Source organism: Mesocricetus auratus, unplaced genomic scaffold (assembly GCF_017639785.1).
Source record: "Mesocricetus auratus isolate SY011 unplaced genomic scaffold, BCM_Maur_2.0 Super-Scaffold_100676, whole genome shotgun sequence".
In the NCBI taxonomy this organism is placed as follows: Eukaryota; Metazoa; Chordata; class Mammalia; order Rodentia; family Cricetidae; genus Mesocricetus; species Mesocricetus auratus.
In genome coordinates this window covers 173,594,927-173,615,450 of record NW_024429266.1, presented here as the reverse complement: position 1 = coordinate 173,615,450, position 20,524 = coordinate 173,594,927, and the positions used below count along the sequence as shown (strand labels likewise).

At 43.9% G+C, this 20,524-nt stretch overlaps 1 protein-coding gene across 3 annotated transcripts in view; it reads right to left on the bottom strand.

Moving 5' to 3' along the window:
- The window catches only part of Mtmr14 (myotubularin related protein 14), a 43,025-nt gene extending 37,575 nt beyond the window's left edge, over positions 1–5,450 (bottom strand). For 2 of the 3 annotated variants that reach the window (XM_005066153.4, XM_005066154.4), the window contains exons 1-2: positions 5,177–5,450; positions 2,485–2,633 (exon numbers count right to left, since the gene is read on the bottom strand). In XM_005066153.4, the coding sequence (XP_005066210.1) occupies positions 2,485–2,633; positions 5,177–5,332 (305 nt within the window). In that variant the 5' untranslated portion in view covers positions 5,333–5,450. The remainder of the gene's footprint in view (positions 1–2,484; positions 2,634–5,176) is intronic. The other variant, XM_021224848.2, reaches the window with a different exon arrangement.
- Positions 5,451–20,524: the final 15,074 nt, after the last annotated feature.

The window sequence follows — 20,524 nt, the reverse complement described above, 5'->3', positions numbered from 1 at the left end:
CAACCAATCATGCCTGAGAGCTTATTAGAGAATGCTGAATCTTGGTCCCACCTCTGAGGCAGTGAATCAGATTTTTCAGTAAAAAGATCCCTTGGTGGTTCACTTACAAAGTTGAGGTGCTGAGCTGGGCGGTGGTGGTGCACTCCTTTAATCCCAGCACTTGGGAGGCAGAGGCAGGCGGATCTCTGAGTTCGAGGCCAGTCTGGTCTACAGAGCGAGTTCCAGGACAGCCTCCAAAACCACAGAGAAACCCTGTCTCGAAGAAAAAAAAAAAAAAAAAAAAAAAAAAAGCTAGTCTTGGTTATTTAGATGACAATGTTGAAAGTGAAGAGATTGAGAGAGACAGATGCAGGCTTACTGACCAGCTTAAAGGGCTATAAAAGATAAGTTCCCTTGCCCCTGGAAGGAACGTTAGGAAAAGAACTAAGAAAGGTGCTGTAACAAAGCACAGCCAGAGATGCCCATGGAAGGTGTGATACCAGTTCTGGGATCTTCACAGAAGAGTAATATACTAGTTTCTCAAGGGCATCAAAAGATGGGCACTCTTCGAGATAACCTTTCACACATGAGGAAAACAAAGGCTCTACTCTTAAACTCCTCTGCTTGTAAACCATCTCTCTCTACATCTGGCTACAGAATATAAGGCATCTACGGAGCTCTGAGAATACAGAATGTGGAAACTCTGGTTTAGAAGGCCCAAGAGGGGACCTTAGAATCTGTACTCTTCATTTGTGGGCAGGTGTTACTGATGAAAAGCTCTAAGACCCTTACATGTCCCAAAAGTCCACACTTCTTGGTGATGGTCAAGATGCTACAATGAATTAAGCATGGAGGCTCACACCTGTAATCTCAGCACTTGGGAGGCTGAGGAAGAGAGTTAGTTGAGCTAAAGACCAGCTAGGATTACAACGTGAAACCTGTCTCAAAGCAAACAAAACAGGAGGAGGAGGAAAGGGAATAGCGAGAAAATGAAGGGTGCAGGGAAAGAAGGACAAGGAGAGGAAGGAAAAGGCAGGGGAAAGAAAGGAAAGAAAAAGCCTATTGAAAAGTTGGTCCTAAGAGCTTTGGGGAAAACACTCCTCATCCTCTCAAACCCTGCTGCACAGGCAGGCTCTCGATCGTGAAGTTGTTTCCAACACACAGGGAGGGTTAACCATCCTCCAGTTTGTCTACAGCAGCACTTCTCACTTACCACACATATGAATTATTTAGGCATCTTGGTATGCTGTGATTTTTTTACCCATTGGCTCTACAGCCCCAAAGAGCACGCTTCTCCTAAGGTCTTGAACAAATGGCCTTGCTTTGAACAGGGGCCAACCCATCACCCTTCATCCACAAGGCTAAGATTACATAGCAGCTCCTGGAACTTCCTTAAGATAAACAGCAAGCAGGGAACTTAGGTGAAGAAACTGGGAGCAAACATGGAGTCTCAGTGTTGTGATAAAGAACCATAAGGTAAGCCTTTCCTGACTACCTGAGAGACTCCTGTAGCCATTCAAGTCTCTTTTGCTGTGAATTGTTAATCTATGTAAAGCACTCAAGTCTGTGTAAGACCTTAGTGTACATGGTAGCTCTTATTTTTAATTCTTACAACAAATACATCAGGTTTGTATTGGCACCATTTATCATCAGGGACTGCACTATCGATTTTTCTAGAATTTTAATTAGTCCTTGCAAGCCTTAATTATAAGGCCGGGAATTACCAATGAAAAACTAAGGACAAAGAGGGTGAATAACTTGCCTAGGGTTAGTTACACAGTCAGAAAATGGACAACCAGGATGTTAACTCAAGCAGTGAGACCTTAGGTTCTTAAGAGATAGACATTGCAAACACTCTAAAGTCTGTCTTGAAATCTGGGCAAGGAGGCTAAGTCTGTAATGCCAGCACTTAGGTGATGGAGGCAGGAGGATCAGACGTTAAAGATCATTCCTTTGACTACACAATTAGCTCATGACCAACTCAGGCTACATGATACTTTTTTTTTTTTTTTTTTTGGTTTTTATGAGACAAAGTTTCTCTGTTTTGGAGGCTGTCGGTCCAGCCTGGCCTCGAACTCAGAGATCCGCCTGCCTCTGCCTCCCGAGTGCTGGGATTAAAAGCGTGCGCCACCACTGCCCGGCGGCTACATGATACTCTACCTCAACAAAATACATTATCTTGATATGTCCAGATTCCTTCTAACTACACCTACTAAAGACAAACAAAGATGTCACTGAGGTTGTTTCAGAGAAGTGAGGTATTATGTCGGTTTCTTAAGTGAGTAAAGTCGAGCAGGAGTAAAAGAGAAATCCAGGGCTGTGACTATCTACGTCTCATGCTCTGCTGCACTACCCTGCCAATCAAACTCAAATTCATTAGTAAATACAGATGCCAGTAACTCAACACCACCTGGGAAAGTGAGCATGCCCTGCCCAGTTTCCTGCCCCTGGGGAGGAGCTTCTAAGGTCTACCAGACATGCACACTATGGTCACAGGATGCTCACGTGTCTTTCTCTTTCTCAGAACTCTCATACTCCAGGTATACGATGTGGCGGGGGTAGTGGCCGCAGATATCACCATTCATATTTGGAATCACGCTGAAACAGTAGTCTCGGGCAAATAGCTCCAGACATCTCTTCTCAATGCGTTCAACCTGCATAGAGATGGAGACTTGAGCATGAAGAAGATTCTTGGGTTGTGAGGTCGTGAGAATTAAATAGCCATGACACAAAGAAGCCACTGGAAGTGATGTGTTTTTGGAATAATCATTCAATGTTGGAAAGAAACATGATGCTGGGCCACAGGCCCTTCTATGTTAACTTACATTATATGCTTCAGAAAGGTAGCTAAACCCAACATCCACACTGCATGTAAGACTCTGTGTAGTTTGCCCAGGTGGTGGTGCATGCCTTTAGTCCCAGCACTCTGGAAGCAGAGGCAGGCAGATTTGAGCTCAAGGCCAGTCTGGTCAACACAGTGAGTTCCAGGACAGCCAGAGCTACACAAAGAAACCTTGTCTTGAAAACAACAACAACAACAACAGCAAAAAAAAAAAAAAAAAAAAAAAAAACACATACCCAAAGACTGTATGTAGACAATACTGGAGTCTATCATTCATAAAATGTAAGAAGTCTTTCTAGATGTAGTGGCACATGCCTGTTATCCCAGCACTAGGAAGGCTGAAGCACCAGGGTTAAGAATTCAAGGCCAAGCTGGGCTACATAGTAAGACTTCGTCTCAAAAACAAAGCCAACAGTAACTCTTGCTTTAGGTTACTATAATAGCAATCCTAGTACATGGAACGCTGAGGCAGGAGGATGCTGAGTTCAAAGCCAGTCTAGGTTTTATATATATAGCAAGACCATGTCTCAACAACTCCTACAAAATTAAAGCAGCTCTAGTCAGCAAAATAAAAACTGCAGGCAGTTGCCTCCTCTCATACTATCTGCTTATAAAACTGAAGGCAAGGCTCCCTCTAAAATTACTCCTTTTGTTCTCAGTTCAGAAAAAAGCCCACTAGAAGAAAAGCTTACAACCTGTAACACATCAACTTTGCAAGACACCATGAGACCTGGAACAGTATTAGGACCAGCTGTGTGAAAGTTAAGTTTCAGCTTGTAAAATTCTAATCTTCGGAGACACCAAGAGGGAGGTGGGACCCAGTAAAAATCACATATCTCCTGTAACCATTCTAAAGATTCTCCTTGAAGTCAGGTGTGATGGCTCACACCTGTAAGCAGTACTTGGGGGCCAAGGCAGGAGGATCGTTAGTTCCAAGCCATCCTGGGATACATAATATGAGGCCAAGCCAGAGACACAGAGAAAGACCATGTCTCAAAACAGACAAGACTGCCGGACGGTGGTGGCGCACGCCTTTAATCCCAGCACTCGGGAGGCAGAGGCAGGCGGATCTCTGTGAGTTCGAGGCTGGGCTGGACCGATAGCCTCCAAAATAATACAGAGAAACCCTGTCTCGAAAAACCAAAAAAAAAAACAAAAACAAAAAACAAAAACAGACAAGACTGGTGATGTATCTCATCTCAGCTGGTAGAGTGCTTGTCCAGCATGCATAAAAACCTGTGTTCACTCTCCAGCATCACATAAACCAAGCATGAAGGTGCACACCTGCAACCCTAGAACTCAGCAAGTGGAGACAGGTGATCAGGAGTGCACAACTTGGTTTTGAATACACATAGCGAATTTAAGACCCATCTAAACACATACTACAAATTCTAGGGTCCCACTACCTGAAACTGTGATTTAAGAGAATCTAAGACCAAGAAATCGTTGCGTTTAAGTAGTACCCCAAATAATACCAATTATAATCTGAAAGATACTTGGTTATCCGGAGTGATAATACCCCATCATTACTGGTCTTTCCTAGGTTACCTCCAAGACTAATAGAAGATGCCACCTACAGCATGTCTCAGCCCCTAGGTAACTTCTGGAGGCCAAACCAGTTTGTGGCCCAGGATAGACGAACCCCAATGAGTAAATGGAATGCTAAAGCTGCCACACTGCAATGAGAAGGGGTAGGGTCTACCAGTGCTGATGTAAGTTTGCCTCAATCAGACCAGAAGCTTCCAAAGTCTGGTAATTAGAACAGAGGGAAATTCCAGGGGTGGGGGACGACAGAGGCTTCTTTCTGATAAAAGGAACAGAAAGGGAGTGTGGGTTGTCTTCTTGCTCTACAGGAAAGGAAAGGGAAGGACCTAAGTCACGCTGGCACCTTATAAGGAGGCGACACACTCAGCTGCTCTCCGGGCTCCATAGAGCCCCACTACTCCAGACTCCTACTCTCGTCTCTGGTCTAGAGGAGTCTCTTCCCCATTTTTACTTGGATTTTAGAGGTTTTTAAAAAACTGTTAGCAATTCCTCCTAGGCTCATGAAGGGTAGCAATCTTCTCTATTTCCTACAGTCTAACCTTTGCACCTGGCCCGCAGTTCTGACCCTTGACCTCCAAAATCCCTCGTCTAAAGAAAGCACCCCCCCCAAAACAAAAAAAAGGGCCTTGGTCCTCCCTCTTTGGTGTTAAGCCGAACCCTTACTCTCCGAGTTCATATCCTGGATAAGTTCCTTTTTTATGCCTCCCCAGGGAGGTCCCCTTCCCACTCTGCTCCCATCCCTAGGCGCAGTCTTCCCTCAGTAACTCAAGCCCCGGACCAGTTCCAAGTCGCTGCACCTGTGGGGCTCACCTTAGAGCCGCTCGCCCCACCGCCGTCCCTGGCCCGGTACTGAGTCCGGGAGAACTCCTCCAGCAGCTCCCCAAGCCCCGGCTCCTGAGGCGGCGGGTTGCCCGAAGAGGCGGTGGACCCCGCCGAGGCGGCGGCGGCGGCCCGAGCGCCTGCCATGCCCAGCCTCGCGTCTCCTCAGGGCTCCTTCACAGGGCCCATGGCACCTGAGGCTCGGACTCCAGCTCTAAGAGCCTCCTGAACCGCCTCAGCCGCCGCCTTCTTCTTCCACTTCCGGCCCCGCCCCACCTCTCCGGATGTTTACTCCTGCCACGGCCAATCATAGCCCCGGTTCGTGCCCGGCCCACAGGTTCCCCGGCCCACCCCTGACGCGGAGGGATCCAAGTGGTCTCACGGCGGGGACCGCGCTCCGCCCAAGGGGTTTCCCCAGGGGAAGCCGGGCTAAACCATGAGACTGTCGAAGGGGGGACGGCGGGAACCACTGAAAAGCAGAGGAGACAGAAAAGAACCAACAGAGCACCAATTTGGCGCTGGCAGCCAGAATGACAAAAGCTGCAAATATTTAAACAGCGTTTTAAACGGCATTTGTTTTCCACTGCTCTTCTAGACGTCTCTGCGAATATAGCGCGGTCTGCCATCATCCTATTTATTGAGGAAGGTGTCTGAAAATTGCCTTACTCTTTTTTTCTTTAAATGATTTTTTTCCAGCTCTTGCCAGTAGGTAAACTCCAGACGATGAGGCAGGAGGATCACTAGTTTGAGACTAGCCTGGACTAAACCTTAAAACTAAAAAGATATTTCAAATTTTTGCAAAAATGTAGATCATAGACTAAGCCCCCCCCCCCCCAAAAAAGAATAAAATAGACCGGGTGTTGGTGGCGCATGCCTTTAATCCCAGCACTCGGGCATCAGAGGCAGGCGGATCTCTGTGAGTTCAAGGTCAGCCTGGTCTACAGATTGAGTTCCTGGGCAGGCTCCAAAGCTACAGAGAAACCCTGTCTCCAAAAACCAAAACAAACAAACAAAAAAGTCCCTCATTTTCTTAGATGTGTAAGCAATCTTAAGCAATTTATGAGAAACACAAATCAACCCCCACTGAGTCTCCTCACCCCCCCACGAGGTGATCTCTGTCCTGTGTTTCTAATACTGTAAATTACCTTTGACTTTTGGCACCTTAGTCAAATAGAATCAAAATATGTAGTTTTGTTTTTAGTCACTTGTCTTCTACATTATGGTGATTATTCTTGGCTGCCAACTTGGAAAAGGGACCCTCAATTGGGTAATTGCCTCCATTCGGTTAAGACTGACCTGCAGACATGTCTATCAGGCATTTTCTTGACTGCTGGTTGGTAGAGAAGGGCTTTGCCGACTGTGGGAGGTGCCAGCCTTGAGCAGGTAGTGCTGAGCTATGTAAGAAAGCAGGCTAGGCAAGGAGGTAACAGTGTTTCTCCATGGCCTCTGCTTCTGTCCCTGCCTCCAGGTTCTTGCTTGACTTCCTGTCCTAATGTCCGTTAATGATGGACATGGAAATGTAAGCCTAATAGATTCCTTCTCAAGTTGCTTTTGATCAGAATGTTTTTATCATAGACACAGAAAAACTATTAGAACAATGTCTTTGAGATTTGTCTATCTGGTCACAGTGGCACACACCTGTGATTGCAGACTTCAGACAGCTGAGGCAAAAGGATAAATGAAAGTTCCAGACCAGCTGAGCTACAGTGTAAGCCTCTGTCTCAAAAAACTCTGTTGCTATGAGTTATTTTGTAGATATTTTTGGTAAAAAAAACATACATATGTTAGGTATATTTTTGGTAAGCATAATATATATGCCATCTCACCAGCCCTACTTTTAGCAATTCTGATGAAAATGTAGTGATATCTTATTGGGCTTTAAAGAAAAATCAATTCTTCCTCCCTCCTCCCCTCCCTTCTTCCATTCCATGGGGTCTCATGCAGCCCACAATGACCTCGAGCTCCATGTTAGCTGCGGATTACCTTAAACTCTCGGCCTCTACCTCTTGAGCAGATGACCACATGTATTCTATCTGGAGCCTTTTGTGGATCAAACCTAAGGCTTGGGCATGATAGGCAAACACTCTACTGACTGAGCTCCATCCCAGCTCCTCTTTTCTTTTAATTTCGGAGACAGAATCTCACGATATTACCCAGACTGGCCATAGACTCTGGGGCTCTAGGAATCTCCCTGCCTCAGTCCCTATATAAGGACTGAATCTGACCCCAAATTAAGGTTGTTTATTAAAATGTAGAATACACACCCAGTTTAGTTGTGCCTGTTAAGGACTGCTGACAATTTATAACCCCCCAAGATACTCAGCATTTATATCACCCCAGAAGGCGCTCCCAGCCCTCCACCAGTCAGTCTCACTCATCTCCACCCCCGAGGGCCACTGATTTGCTTTCTGTCACTAGAAGTTCCTATAAATGGAATCAGACAACGTGTCCTCTCCTGCATCTGGCTTCTTGGGCAGAGTTAATTTTGGTTTTAATTTGCATATCCCTGATTAATGAAGCTGATCACCTTTTCCATATTTATTGCTGATTTGAATATTCTCTCTTGGGTGCTTGTAAACATCTTTTGCCCATTTTTCTTTCTTTCTCCTCCCCCTTCTCCTCACCCCGCCTTCATTTTGTTTCTTTGGGGATCCTGGGCATAGACTTACAATGCATTCACTATGTCATCCAGGCTAGCATATGTCTATCACTCCAGCATTCAGGAGGTTGAGGCAAGAGGATTGAGAGTTACTGTCTGCCTAGAATGCCCAGTGAATTCTGGGCTAACATTCAGGTTCCCCACTGTTTTCTAAAATTGACTTTAAAATATTTTTGAAATGGGGGTCCCATGCATATCAGACTGGCACCAAGCTCACTATGTAACTGAGAATAACCTTGAACTCCTGGTCCTCTGGCCTCCACCACTACACCTGTTATGCAATACTGGGAATGGGACCCAGGACTTCCTGCAAGGTAGGCAAGACTCAGCCAATGGAGCTACATCCAGCCCCTGAAGTTTTGTACTTAGTGTAAACTAGAAGTAAAGGAATTTAGTTTTTCCTTTTCGTACAAGTTCATGTCACCATGGTCCTTTCCCTCTTTCTCTCTTTTTAAATGCATTTATTTTTATTTTATATGCATTAGTGTTTTGCCATGGATGTCAGGATCTAAGGGACCCCAGATCGGGAACAGGAATTATAGACAGTTATGAGCTGCCAAGTGGGTGGTGGGAATTGAATCTGGGTCCTTTGGAAGGGCAGTCAGTGATCTTAACCACTGAGCCATCACTGTAACCCCACCACCACCATATACCTTTCCCAATTTCTATCTATTCTGGATGCTGCGAGCTGCAAAAGACCTGGTTCTTTTTGTAACTAGCCCAAGCTGCTCAATAAACCCTTTTATTTTAGAGGTCCTTCAATATCAAAAGTTTTATTTCTTTTTTATTTTTCTTTTCTTTTTTTTTTTTTTTTTTTTGGTTTTTCGAGACAGGGTTTCTCTGTATTGTCTTGGAAGATGTCCTGGAACTCGCTTTGTAGACCAGGCTGGCCTCGAACTCACAGAGATCCACCTGCCTCTGCCTCCCGAGTGCTGGGACTAAAGGCGTGTGCCACCAACGCCCGGCCCAAAAGTTTTATTTTTAACATTTTTACAAGAATATCTAATCGATTCAAAGAAACTGATTGAAATGTATCACTTTTGTTGTAAGTCAGGAGTGACCTGTTTTTAAAATGCTCACCTCACCCTCCCTGGGGATCGGAGTGGAGATTGGGAGGGGGGTTTGAGGGGCCTGGGGGGGTGGGGGAGGAGGGGAGGGAGAGGAAACTGGGATTGACTTGTGAAGCAAGCTTGTTTCTAATTTAAATTAAAAAATGAATAAGAAGCCGGGCGTTGGTGGTGCACGCCTTTAGTCCCAGCACTCGGGAGGCAGAGGCAGGCGGATCTCTGTGAGTTCGAGGCCAGCCTGGTCTACAAAGTGAGTCCCAGGACAGCCTCCAAAGCCACAGAGAAACCCTGTCTCGAAAAACCAAAAAAAAAAAAAAATGAATAAGAATGCTCACATGTGGATGTAAATGTCTTTGCATAGGCCCGTTCTTCTCATTAAGATATAAATGAGGAACAGTACATTGTTTCTCACTTTTAGTTCCAACCATTGAGAGACTAAGGCAGGAGGATCGCTCTGAGTTTAACTTCAGCCTGGGGTACAGAATGGGTTTCAGGACAACCTAAGCTACAGAATGAGATTCTCTTAAAACTAAATTCAGACAAGCATTCCAGTCCTTTGAGTCAGGCACCATAATGATGCCCAGCAATAATTAGACTGACAATGACAACTTCGATTTGAGGAATGAGTGAAAGTAACAGAAAAAGATGTTGTACCTGGAGCACAAACAAGAATACTGTGGCCTTAGCCGGGCCTTGGTGGCGCATGCCTTTAGTCCCAGCACTCGGGAGGCAGAGGCAGGCGGATCTCTGTGAGTTCGAGGCCAGCCTGGACTACCAAGGGAGTTCCAAGACAGCCTCCAAAGCCACAGAGAAACCCTGTCTCGAAAAAACAAAAACAAAAACAAAAACAAAAAAAAAAAAGAATACTGTGGCCTTGGAGCCTGAAGTGCCTTGTAGTCTCTCAAGTTTCCAGACTTTATGAACAAATGGTTCATCTGCAAGTATTCCAACTGGTACCTTCCCAATGAGAATGGCCAGCATCTCTGAGCCTACCTCCATCTGCCTCCATGCTGTGTCTGCTACCCTGTACTGAAGCCATTCTAAGATGGGCAGGCCTCGCCCAAAGCATTGGAGAGTCAGTGACCTTTGAGGCCCACGAGACATCTGCTGAGAGGTGCTGTGTCCCTGGGGCTGACAAGAAACTCTAGGTTCTTTAGAGGTATGTCTGGCATGGACATGACCCAAAACTAAAGTTAGAGAGGATTGTTTTGTGCTTAATAAACCTGTATCCAGAAAAATGTTACTGTTTTCGGTTATTGATTTAGAAGCATGGTCTCACTCTGTAGCTCAGGTTGACCTAGGCCTTGAGCTGATTCTATTGCTTTACTCTCCCAAGACCAGGAATTACAGGTGTGATGTGGGGACACCAGACCTTGAGCAGAGACCCACTTCCCCATCGGCCTGGGACTAGGCAGCTGTAAGTCAGTGTTTACTAAAAACAATACAATGCCCAGGGCAATAAGTTCCTGGAAAGGGCTTGCCCAGGGAACCGCCCTGACCTCGACCTTGTCCAAAGACTAACCACCTCTTCTGACACACCCAGATCAGTTTTTGGTGTCAGAGCAGAACCAGCCAGGGGAGAGGAGAGAGCAGAAGCTTTTCTGGAGGGAGGCCTTTCTTGGGGAGTTTTCTTGAGACTTTTTGGGGCCTGCTTAAAGTTTTCTTTACATCGTTGAACAAGTCTCTGTGTTGTCAATCCCCGACACCCTCCGCATGTTCTTGGACACAGGCTGCGCAGCAGGCGCGGCAGTGTGAGTCATCAATGTTTTTTCTCTCAAAAAAAGATTTTCAGCTTAAACAAACAAAATGCAACAATAAAATCCCCACAGGTGAGTGTGATGGTATGCACCTGTAATCCCAGCATCTAAGAGGCTGAGGCAGAAAGATCGAGAGTTACTGCAGGCCACCTACTATCTGAAAAACTAAAAAAATTCAAACAAGGCCGGGCAGTGGTGGCACATGCCTTTAATCCCAGCACTAGGGAGGCAGAGGCAGGTGGATCTCTGTGAGTTCGAGACCAAGCCTGGTCTACCAAGTGAGTTCTAGGACAGGCTCCAAAACAATACAGAGAAACCCTGTCTCGAAAAACCAAAAAAAAAAAAAAAAAATTCAAACAAGGTTCAAACTTACATTTGATGCATCTCCCAATTTTCTAACTATTTTCAAGTATTTTCCTAGTTTTTCAGTTTTAGGTATTTTTGTTTGTTTTGCTTCATTGAGACAGAGTCTCCTGTTCTCTAGGTTAGACTCAACTCCCAAAGTAGCCAACAATGACCTTGAATTTCTTAACTGCCTGCCTCTGCCTCCTCAGTGCGGAATTATAAGCATGCACCATCATGTTTTATTTGGTTCTGTGGGTCAAGCCCAGGACTCTGTGCATGCTAGGCAATCACTTACTAAATGAGCTACATCCTAACCTTTCTTCTTCCCTCCCTCCATCTTCCTTCCTCCCTTCTTCCTTTTCTTATTTCTGTGTATATGTGACATTTGCATTGTGTGATGTCATTTTGTTGTTTCTCTATCCTTTGCAGAGTCCATAAAGCCAATGTTTTCTCTAGAGAGGCAGCACATGGGATGCTGACCTGAGCCAGAATTTTCCAAGTGAGAAGCATCTGCCCACTGTCTTAAACTCTATTTCTGATGTTGCTCACAAGACTCAGGTGCCCTTAGTTTGATTCAGCCCTTTTAGAGTTCTCTGTTATTAGTTCACTGATAATACAAAAATCAAAATGGGGCTGGCAAAATGTCTCAGCAAATAAAGTTGCTTGCTACAGAGCCTGATGACCTGAGTTTGATCCCCAGGACCCACAGAGTAGGAGAAAACCAATTTCAACAAGTTGTTTTTTGACTTCCACACACATAACTACATAAATGGAAAAAATGTGGTTTTTGGTTTTTTGGGACAGTCACACTGTGTGGCTCTGGCTGTCTTTAAACTCACTATGTAGACCAGACTGACCTTGAAGATCTGCCACAGTGATAGGCCTGCCTCTGCCTTCTCAGTGCTCAGATGAAAAGTATGCACAACCACGCCTGAAGAAAGAATGTATTTTAAGAAATCAAAATGGTTGCAGACTGGTCAGCATAGTCTTAGAGATTTTCCTGGCAGGAGTAAACTGCCACACAGACATCATCCGCAGAACTGATTTCACCATCGAGAACACCTTTTTTGGAATCTTAAACTATTTTGCAAGGGTTGAGAAGAACTAGAATTTACAGTTTGCCTTTTGACTTGATCATTCCAATGAATTTATAAAATATACAGCCACCCTGGTTGTGTGGAGGAGTTGGGGGGAGAGGGTCTCTGCAAACAACGTGACCAGCAAAGTAATGATCTGCGTGAGGCAAAATGGAAATCTGGTTAGCATGACTCATAGCTAGTGTTGGTTCAAACTTCAAGAGCCTGACACTGTATGGTTTCTTTTAGGCATATTAAAGCATAACACATTTTTTGTTTGTTTTTCGAGACAGGGTTTCTCTGTGGCTTTGGAGGCTGTCCTGGAACTTGCTCTGTAGACCAGGCTGGTCTGGAACTCACAGAGATCTACCTGCCTCTGCCTCTTGTGTGCTGGGATTAAAGGTGTGTGCCACCACCGCCTGGCAGCACAGCACAATTTTGAAAAAAAATTTTCCTGGTGATAATTAATTCAATCCCATGTTTGTAAAACAAAGTATAAGGCACAAATACATCAAAACTCTTTGTAAAATACATGTGACCTCTTCCATAAAGATGGGATCTATTGGCTGAGAAACAATGCTCAAGATAAGGGTCTAGAGGATGGCTGAGATAAACGTAAGACTGTGGGAGGCAGGTGGGACCTGGCCATGTGGATAGCCCAATGGTCACCAGGATATTAACCACATCCTTCTCCAGCCACATCCATTTCCAGAAAACAGGTTATACATCTCTTGAAGAGACAACTCCGAATGTTTATCTGTAAACACAAGGATCTCCAGCCCTCTACATCTGGTGTGGGTCAGGTACAGGATACTCTATACCTGATGTGGGTCAGATGTAAGATATTCTACAACGGGTGTGGGTCACGTTCAGAATACTGAATTTGCCCAAGTCTTACCCAACTGCCTCTATAATGCAAGATGAAGCAGCTGTTTCTTTGTTTTTTAATTAAAAACAAGCTTGCTTCACAAGTCAATTCCAGCTCCCTCTCCCTCCCTCCTTCCCCACCCCCTTCAACCCTCCCCCAAGCCCCTACCCAATCCCCACTCCACTCTCCAAGGAGGGTGAGGCCCTTCATGGGGGATCTCCAAAGTCTGTCTTATCATCTGGGGCAGGGCCTAGGCCCTCCCCCTTGTGTCTAGGTTGAGACAGCATCCCTCCATGTGGAATGGGCTCCCAAAGTCCATCTGCATGCCAGGGATAAATGCTGACCTATTGCCCAAGGCCCCAAAGAATACCGAGGCCTCCTCACTGACACCCACTTTCAGGGGGTCTGGATCAGTCCCATGCTGGCCTCTCAACTATCAGTCTGGGGTCCATGAGCTCCTCCTTGTTCAGATCAACTGTTTCTGTGGGTTTCACCCCCAAGTCTTAACCCCTTTGCTCGTCACTCCTCCCTCTCTGCAACTGGGTTCCAGGAGTTCAGTTCAGTGTTTAGCTGTGGGTGTCTGCCTCTGCTTCCTTCAGCTACTGGATAACATCTCTAGGATGGCATACAAGGAAGTCATCAATCACGTTATCTGGGCAGGGCATTTAAGGTAGCCTCTCCACCATTGGTTAGATTGCCAGTTGGTGTCATCCTTGTAGGTCTCTGGACATCTCACTAGCGTCAGATCTCTCTTCAAACCTATAATGGTTCCTTCTATTATGGTATCTCTCATCCTTCTCTCCTCTATTCTTTGCCCGGTTCAACCTTCCTGCTCCTCTCACCTCGCCTCGTCTTCACCTCCTCTTTTTCTCCCAGCTTCCTCCCTCTTCCTGTGCTCCCAATCCCCTTAGAAGAATCTGTCCCATTCCCCTTCTCTGGGTTACCATGCATATCTCTCTTAGGGTCCTCCCTGGTTCCCAGACTCTGACTGTGGGATTGTAGGTTGGCACTCCCCTGATCCATGTCTAAATTCCATATATGTGTGAGTACATACCATGCTTGTCTTTTTGTGCCTGGGTTACCTCACTCAGGATGGCTTCTTCTAGTGCCATCCATTTGCCTGCAAATTTCAAGATTCCATTGGTTTTTTTTTCTGCTGAGTAGTACTCCATTGTGTAAATGTACCCCATTTTCTCTATCCACTCTTCGGTTGAGGGGCATCTAGGTTGCTTCTAGATTCTGGCTACTACAAATAATGCTGAAGCAGCTGTTTCTTTTTTTTTTTTTTTTTTTTTTGGTTTTTCAAGACAGGGTTTCTCTGTATTGTTTTGGAGGCTGTCCTGGAACTCACTCTGTAGACCAGGCTGGCCTCGAACTCACAGAGATCCGCCTGCCTCTGCCTCCCAAGTGCTGGGATTAAAGGCATGCGCCACCAACGCCCGGCGAAGCAGCTGTTTCTTATAAGACCCAAGATCACCTTCCTTGGTGGGATTGCTGGTTCTGTGTGACTGAACCTGCATTTTGCAAGATGCCAGTTTATTCTGCGCCTGTGTAAAACTATCTTCGCTTTTATCTGACCCATTGATGTTGTCTCAGATGTTTTTCAGCTTTCCCTCCCAAGAGCTGTTTTTTTGCCAGTTTTTTTAGCTATACATTTTTTCTACACTCCCCTTCCCTCCTCCCCTCTTCCCTTCTACCCTCCCCTCATCGCCCACATTTCCAATTTACTCAGGAAATCTTGTATTTTTTTTCTACTTCCTAGGTGGATCCATGTATGTCTCTCTTAGGCTGTTCTTTGTTACCTATGTTCTCTGCAGTTGTGGCCTGTGGTCTGTTTCTTTTGCTTTATGACTAATATCCACTTAAGAGTGAGTACATGTTATATTTGTCTTTCTGGGTCTGGATTACCTCACTCAGGATGGCTTTATCTAGTTGTGTCCATTTGCCTGCAAATTTCAAGATGTCACTGTTTTTATCACTGAGTAGTACTCCATGTGTAAATGTACCACATTTTCCTTATCCATTCTTCAGTTGAGGGGCATCTAGGTTGTTTCCGAGGTCTGGCTGTTATGAATAATGCTGCTATGAACATAATTGTGCAAATGCCCTTGTGGTGTGAGCGTGCATCCTTTGGTTACATGCCCAAAGTGGTTTTGCTGGGTCTTGAGGTAGATTGATTCCCAGTTTTCTGAGAAACTGCTATACTGATTTCCAAAGCAGCTGTACAAATTTGCACTCCCACTGGTAATGAATAAGTGTTCCCCTTACTCCACATCCTATTCAGCATAAACTGTCATCAGAGTTTTGATCTTGGCCATCCTGACAGGTGTAAGATGTTGTTTTGATTTGAATTTCTCTGATGACTAAGGATGTTAAGAATTTCTTTGAGTTTCTTTGCCCATTTGATATTCCTCTATTGAGAGTTCTCCTTTTAGATCTGTATCCCATTTTAAAAATTGGATTATTTGGTCTTTTGATGTCTAGTTTCTTGAGTTCTTTGTATATTTTGGAGAACAGTCCTCTGTCAGATGTGGAGCTTATAAAGATCTTTTCCCATTCTGTGGGGAGCAGTTTTGTCTTGTTAACCATGTCCTTTGCTTTACAGAAGCTTCTCAGTTTCAGGAGGTCCCATTTATTCATTGTTACTCTCAGTGTCTGTGCTACTGGTGTTATATTTAGGAAGTGGTCTCCTATGTTAATATGTTCAAAGCTACTTCCCACTTACTCTTCTATAAGGTTCAGTGTAGTTGGATTTATGTTTTAGGTCTTTGATCCATTTGAACCTGAGTTTTGTACCTGGTGATAGAGATGGATCTATTTGTATTCTTCTACATGTTGGCATCCAGTTATGCCAGCATAGTTTGTTGAAAGTGTGTTCTTTTTTTTACATTTTATAATTTTGGCTTCTTTGTCAAAAAAACAGGTGTTCATAGGTGTGTGGGTTGATATCAGGGTCTTGGATTTAATTCCTTTGGTCCACCTATCTGTTTTTATGCCAATACCAAGCTGTTTTCATTATTGTAGCTCTATAGTTTGAAGCTAGGTATGGTGATGCCTTCAGAAGTTCCTTTATTGTACAGGAATGTTTTGGCTATCCTGGGCCTTTTGTTTTTCCATATGAAGTTGAGTATTGTCCTTTCAAAGTCTGTGAAGAATTTTTCTGGGTATTGCATTGAATCTGTAGATTGATTTTGGTAAGTTTGACATTTTTACTATGTTAATTCTACCTATCCAAGAGCATGGGAGATCTTGATGTCTTCTTCAATTTCTTTCTTTAAAGACTTAAAGTTCTTGTCATACAGTCCTTTCACAGCCGGGCGTTGATGGCGCACGCCTTTAGTCCCAGCACTGGGGAGGCAGAGGCAGGCGGATCTCTGTGAGTTCGAGACCAGCCTGGACTACCAAGCGAGTTCCAGGACAGCCTCCAAAGCCACAGAGAAACCCTGTCTCGAAAAACCAAAAAAAAAAAAAAACTCATACAGTCCTTTCACTTGTTTGTTTAGAGTTACCCCCAAGATATTTTAGGATGTTGTTTCTCTGATTTAATTCTCAGCCTGTTTATCATCTATATATAGAAGGGCTATTGATTTTTGTTTTAGTTAATCTTGTATCCTGCTACATTACTAAAGATGTTTGTCAATTTTCAGTAGAATTTTTGGGGTCACTTATATATACTATCATATCATCAGCAAATAGTGATAGTTTGACTTCTTCTTTTCCTATTTGTATCCCCTTGATCTCCTTTTGTTGTCTTATTGCTCTAGGTAGAACTTATATTGAATGGAGGGAGTGAACAGCCTTGTCTTGTTCTTGATTTCAGTGGAATCGCTTTGAGTTTTTCCTCATTTAGTTTGATGTTGGTTGTTGGTTTTCTGTATATTGCCTTTATTTTGTTCAGGTATATTCCTTGTATCCTTGCTGTCTCCAAGACCTTTATCATGAAGGGGTGTTGAATTTTGTCCGTCTTTTGCAGCATCTAATGAGATGTTCATTTGGTTTTTGTCTTTCAGTTTGTTTATATGGTGGATTACCTTGATGGATTTTCATATATTCAACCATCCCTGTAGCTACTTGGTCTTGGTGGACATTTTTTTCCTGATGTGTTCTTGGATTCTGTTTTCCAGGATTTTATTGGATATTTTTGCATCAATGTTCATGAGGAATATTGGTCTGTGGTTCACTTTCTTAGTTGTGTCTTTGTGTGGCTTGGGTACCAAAGTAATTATAGGCTCGTAAAAAGGGATTGGTAATGTTCCTTGTGTTTCTATTGTGTGGAACAATTTGAGGAGTATTGGTATTAGCTCTTCTTTGAAATTATGGTAGAATTCTGTACTGAAACCATCTGGCCCTGGACTTTTTTTGGTTGGGAGATTTATGATGACTGTTTATATTTCCATATAGGTTATAGGTCTATTTAATTTGTTTATCTGGTCTTGATTTAATTTTGGTATGTGGTACTTATCTAGAAAATTGTCCCTTTCCTTTAGATTTTCCAGTTTTGTGGAGTACATGTTTTTGAAGTATGACCTGATGATTTTCTGAATTTCCTCAGTGTCTATTGTTATATTCCCCTTTTCATTTCTAATTTTGCTAATTTGGATATTTTCTCTCTGCCTTTTGGTTAGTTTGTATGAAGGTTTGTCTATTTTGTTGACTTTCTCAAAGAATTAACTCCTTATCTCATTGATTCTTTGTATTGTTTTGTTTCTATTTTGTTGATTTCAGCCCTCACTTTGATTATTTCCAGTCATCCACTTCTCCTTGGTGAGTTTGCTTCTTTTTGTCATAGAGCTTTCAGTTCTGTTAATTTGCTAGTGTGGGATTTCTCTAGTTTCTTTATGTAGGCATCAGTGCTATGAACTTTCCTCTTATCACTGCTTTCATTGTGCCCCAGTCTGGTTATGTTGGGCTGATACTCTCATTGGATTTTAGGAAGTCTTTATTTTCTTTATTTCTTCCTTGACCCAGTGGTGAGTCAATTGAGCAAGGTTCAGTTTCCATGAGTTTATGGATTTTCTGCAATTAAGTGTTATTGTTGAATTCTAACTTTAATCCATGGTGATCCAATAAGGTACAGGGTGTTATTTTAATTTTTTGTATCTGTTGAGGTTTGCTTTGTTACTGAATATGTGTTCAATTTTAGAGAATGTTCCATGGAGTGCTGAGAAGGTATAATCTTTTGTGTTTGGGTGGAATATTCTGTAGATGTCTGTTAGGCCCATTTGATTCATGACATCTGTTAGTTCCTTCATCTCGCTGTTAAGTTTCTGTCTGGCAGACTTGTCCAGTGGTGAGAGTGGAGTGTTGAAGTCTCCCACTATTAGTGTGTGGTGCTTGATATGTAATTTAAGCTTTAGTAATGTTTCTTTAACAAATAAGGGTGCCCTTGTATTTGGGGCATAGATGTTCAGAATTGAGACTTCATCCTGATGGATTTTTCCTGTGACAAATATGAAATGACCTTTGCCGCGTCCGCTGCGCAGCCTGTGTCCGAGAACGTGCGGAGGGTGTCGGGGATTGACAACACACAGACTTGTTCAACAATGTAAAGAAAACTTTAAGCAGGCCCCAAAAAGGCTCAAGAAGGCCGGGCGTTGGTGGCGCACGCCTTTAATCCCAGCACTTGGGAGGCAGAGGCAGGCGGATCTCTGTGAGTTCGAGGCCAGCCTGGTCTACAGAGCGAGTTCCAGGACAGTCTCCAAAGCCACAGAGAAACCCTGTCTCGAAAAACCAAAAAAATAAAAACAAAAACAAAAAGGCTCAAGAAAACTTCCCAAGAAAGGCCTCCCTCCAGAAAAGCTTCTGCTCTCTCCTCTCCCCTGGCTGATCTGGGTGTGTCAGAAGAGGCTGTTAGTCTTTGGACAAGGTTGAGGTCAGGGCGGTTCCCGTGGGCAAGTCCTTTCCAGGAACTTATTGCCCCAGGCATTGTATTGTTTTTTTTAAAGATTTATTTATTTATTACATATACAATGTTCTGTTTATATGCCAGAAGAGGAGACCAGATTGAATTGTAGATGGTTGTGAGCCACCATGTGGTTGCTGGGAATTGAACTCAGGACCTCTGGAAGAGCAAGCAGTGCTCTTAACCTCTGAGCCATCTCTCCAGCCGGCATTGTATTGTTTTTAGTAAACTTTGTCTAACAGCTGCCTACTCCCAGGCCGATGGGGAAGTGGGTCTCTGCTCAAGGTCTGGTGTTCCCACAACCTTCTTCATCTCTTTTGACTAATTTTTGTTTGAAGTCTATTTTGTTAGGTATTAGGATAGCTGTGCCAGCTTGTTTATCAGGTCCATTTGATTGGAAAACCTTTTCCCAACCCTCAAAGAGTTATTTTCAATTATGTGTCTGCATATGTCTCTGTGTGTATATGTGCACATGAGTGCTGTGCACTTGAGGGCTGAAGAGGGTACTGGATCCCCTAGAGCTGACTTACAGGTAGTTGTGAGGCCCTAACATGGATCCTGGGAACCAAACTTAGGTCCTTTGCAAGAGCAGTAAGTGCTATTAACTGTTGAGCCATCTCTATAGCCCAATAACTGTCACTAATGCAGCCTACCTTTGTATTAATAACTTCTTGAGAGATTTGAAATTATGACATTCTAATTATATCATGTTTGTATATTTATTAACAAGATTCAATTTTAAAGAACAACTCTGGGGCAGTTGTGGGAGGAGGCAATGAGATGGGTCAGCGGTAAACGTGCTTGCTGGGAAAACCTGGCTACCTGCATTTAATCCCTGTAACCCAAGCAAAGATGGATGGAGAGTAGAGAACCATCTTCACGAAGTTTCTCTCTCTCTCTCTCTCTCTCTCTCTCTCTCTCTCTCTCTCTCTCTCTCTCTCTCCTCTCTCCTCTCTCTTTTTTGGTTTTTCCCAGACAGAGTTTCTCTCTATTGTTTTGGAGGCTGTCCTGGAACTCACTCTGTAGACCAGCCTGGCCTCGAACTCACAGAGATCCGCCTGCCTCTGCCTCCCGAGTGCTGGGATTAAAGGCGTGCGGATTAAAGGCGGATCTCTGTGAGTTCGAGGCCAGGCTGGACCGACAGCCTCCAAAACAGAGAAACCCTGTCTCGTAAAACCAAAAAAAAAGTGTGAGCCACCAACGCCCAGCTTCAAAATTGTTCTTTTACCTCCACACAGGAATCAGGTACACACACAAAAAAATTAAAAATCCAACTCCTTATCAACTATTTGACCACCCTGAAGTACTAGGTTCATTAAGTCAGGATTAAAAACTTGACTTTTTATTTATCCATTTATTTTTGCAGTATAACCGTATTAGTTATTGTTCTTTTGCTTTGAAGGGACACCATGATCAATGCAGCTCTTATAAAAAAAAGCATTTAATTGGGAGCTTGCTTACAGTTTCAAAGGGTTAGTCCATTGACATGACAGGAAGCAGACAGGCATGGCACTGGAGAAGTAGCTGAGAGTTTTCATCCTGATATGCAGGCAGCAGGCAGAAAGGGGGTTCAGGAGAGAGTGAGGAGGAGAGAGATGGTTCCTGGCTTTTGAAACCTCAAAGCCTACCTTCTCCAACAAGGTCATCCCTCCTAATCCTTTCCAA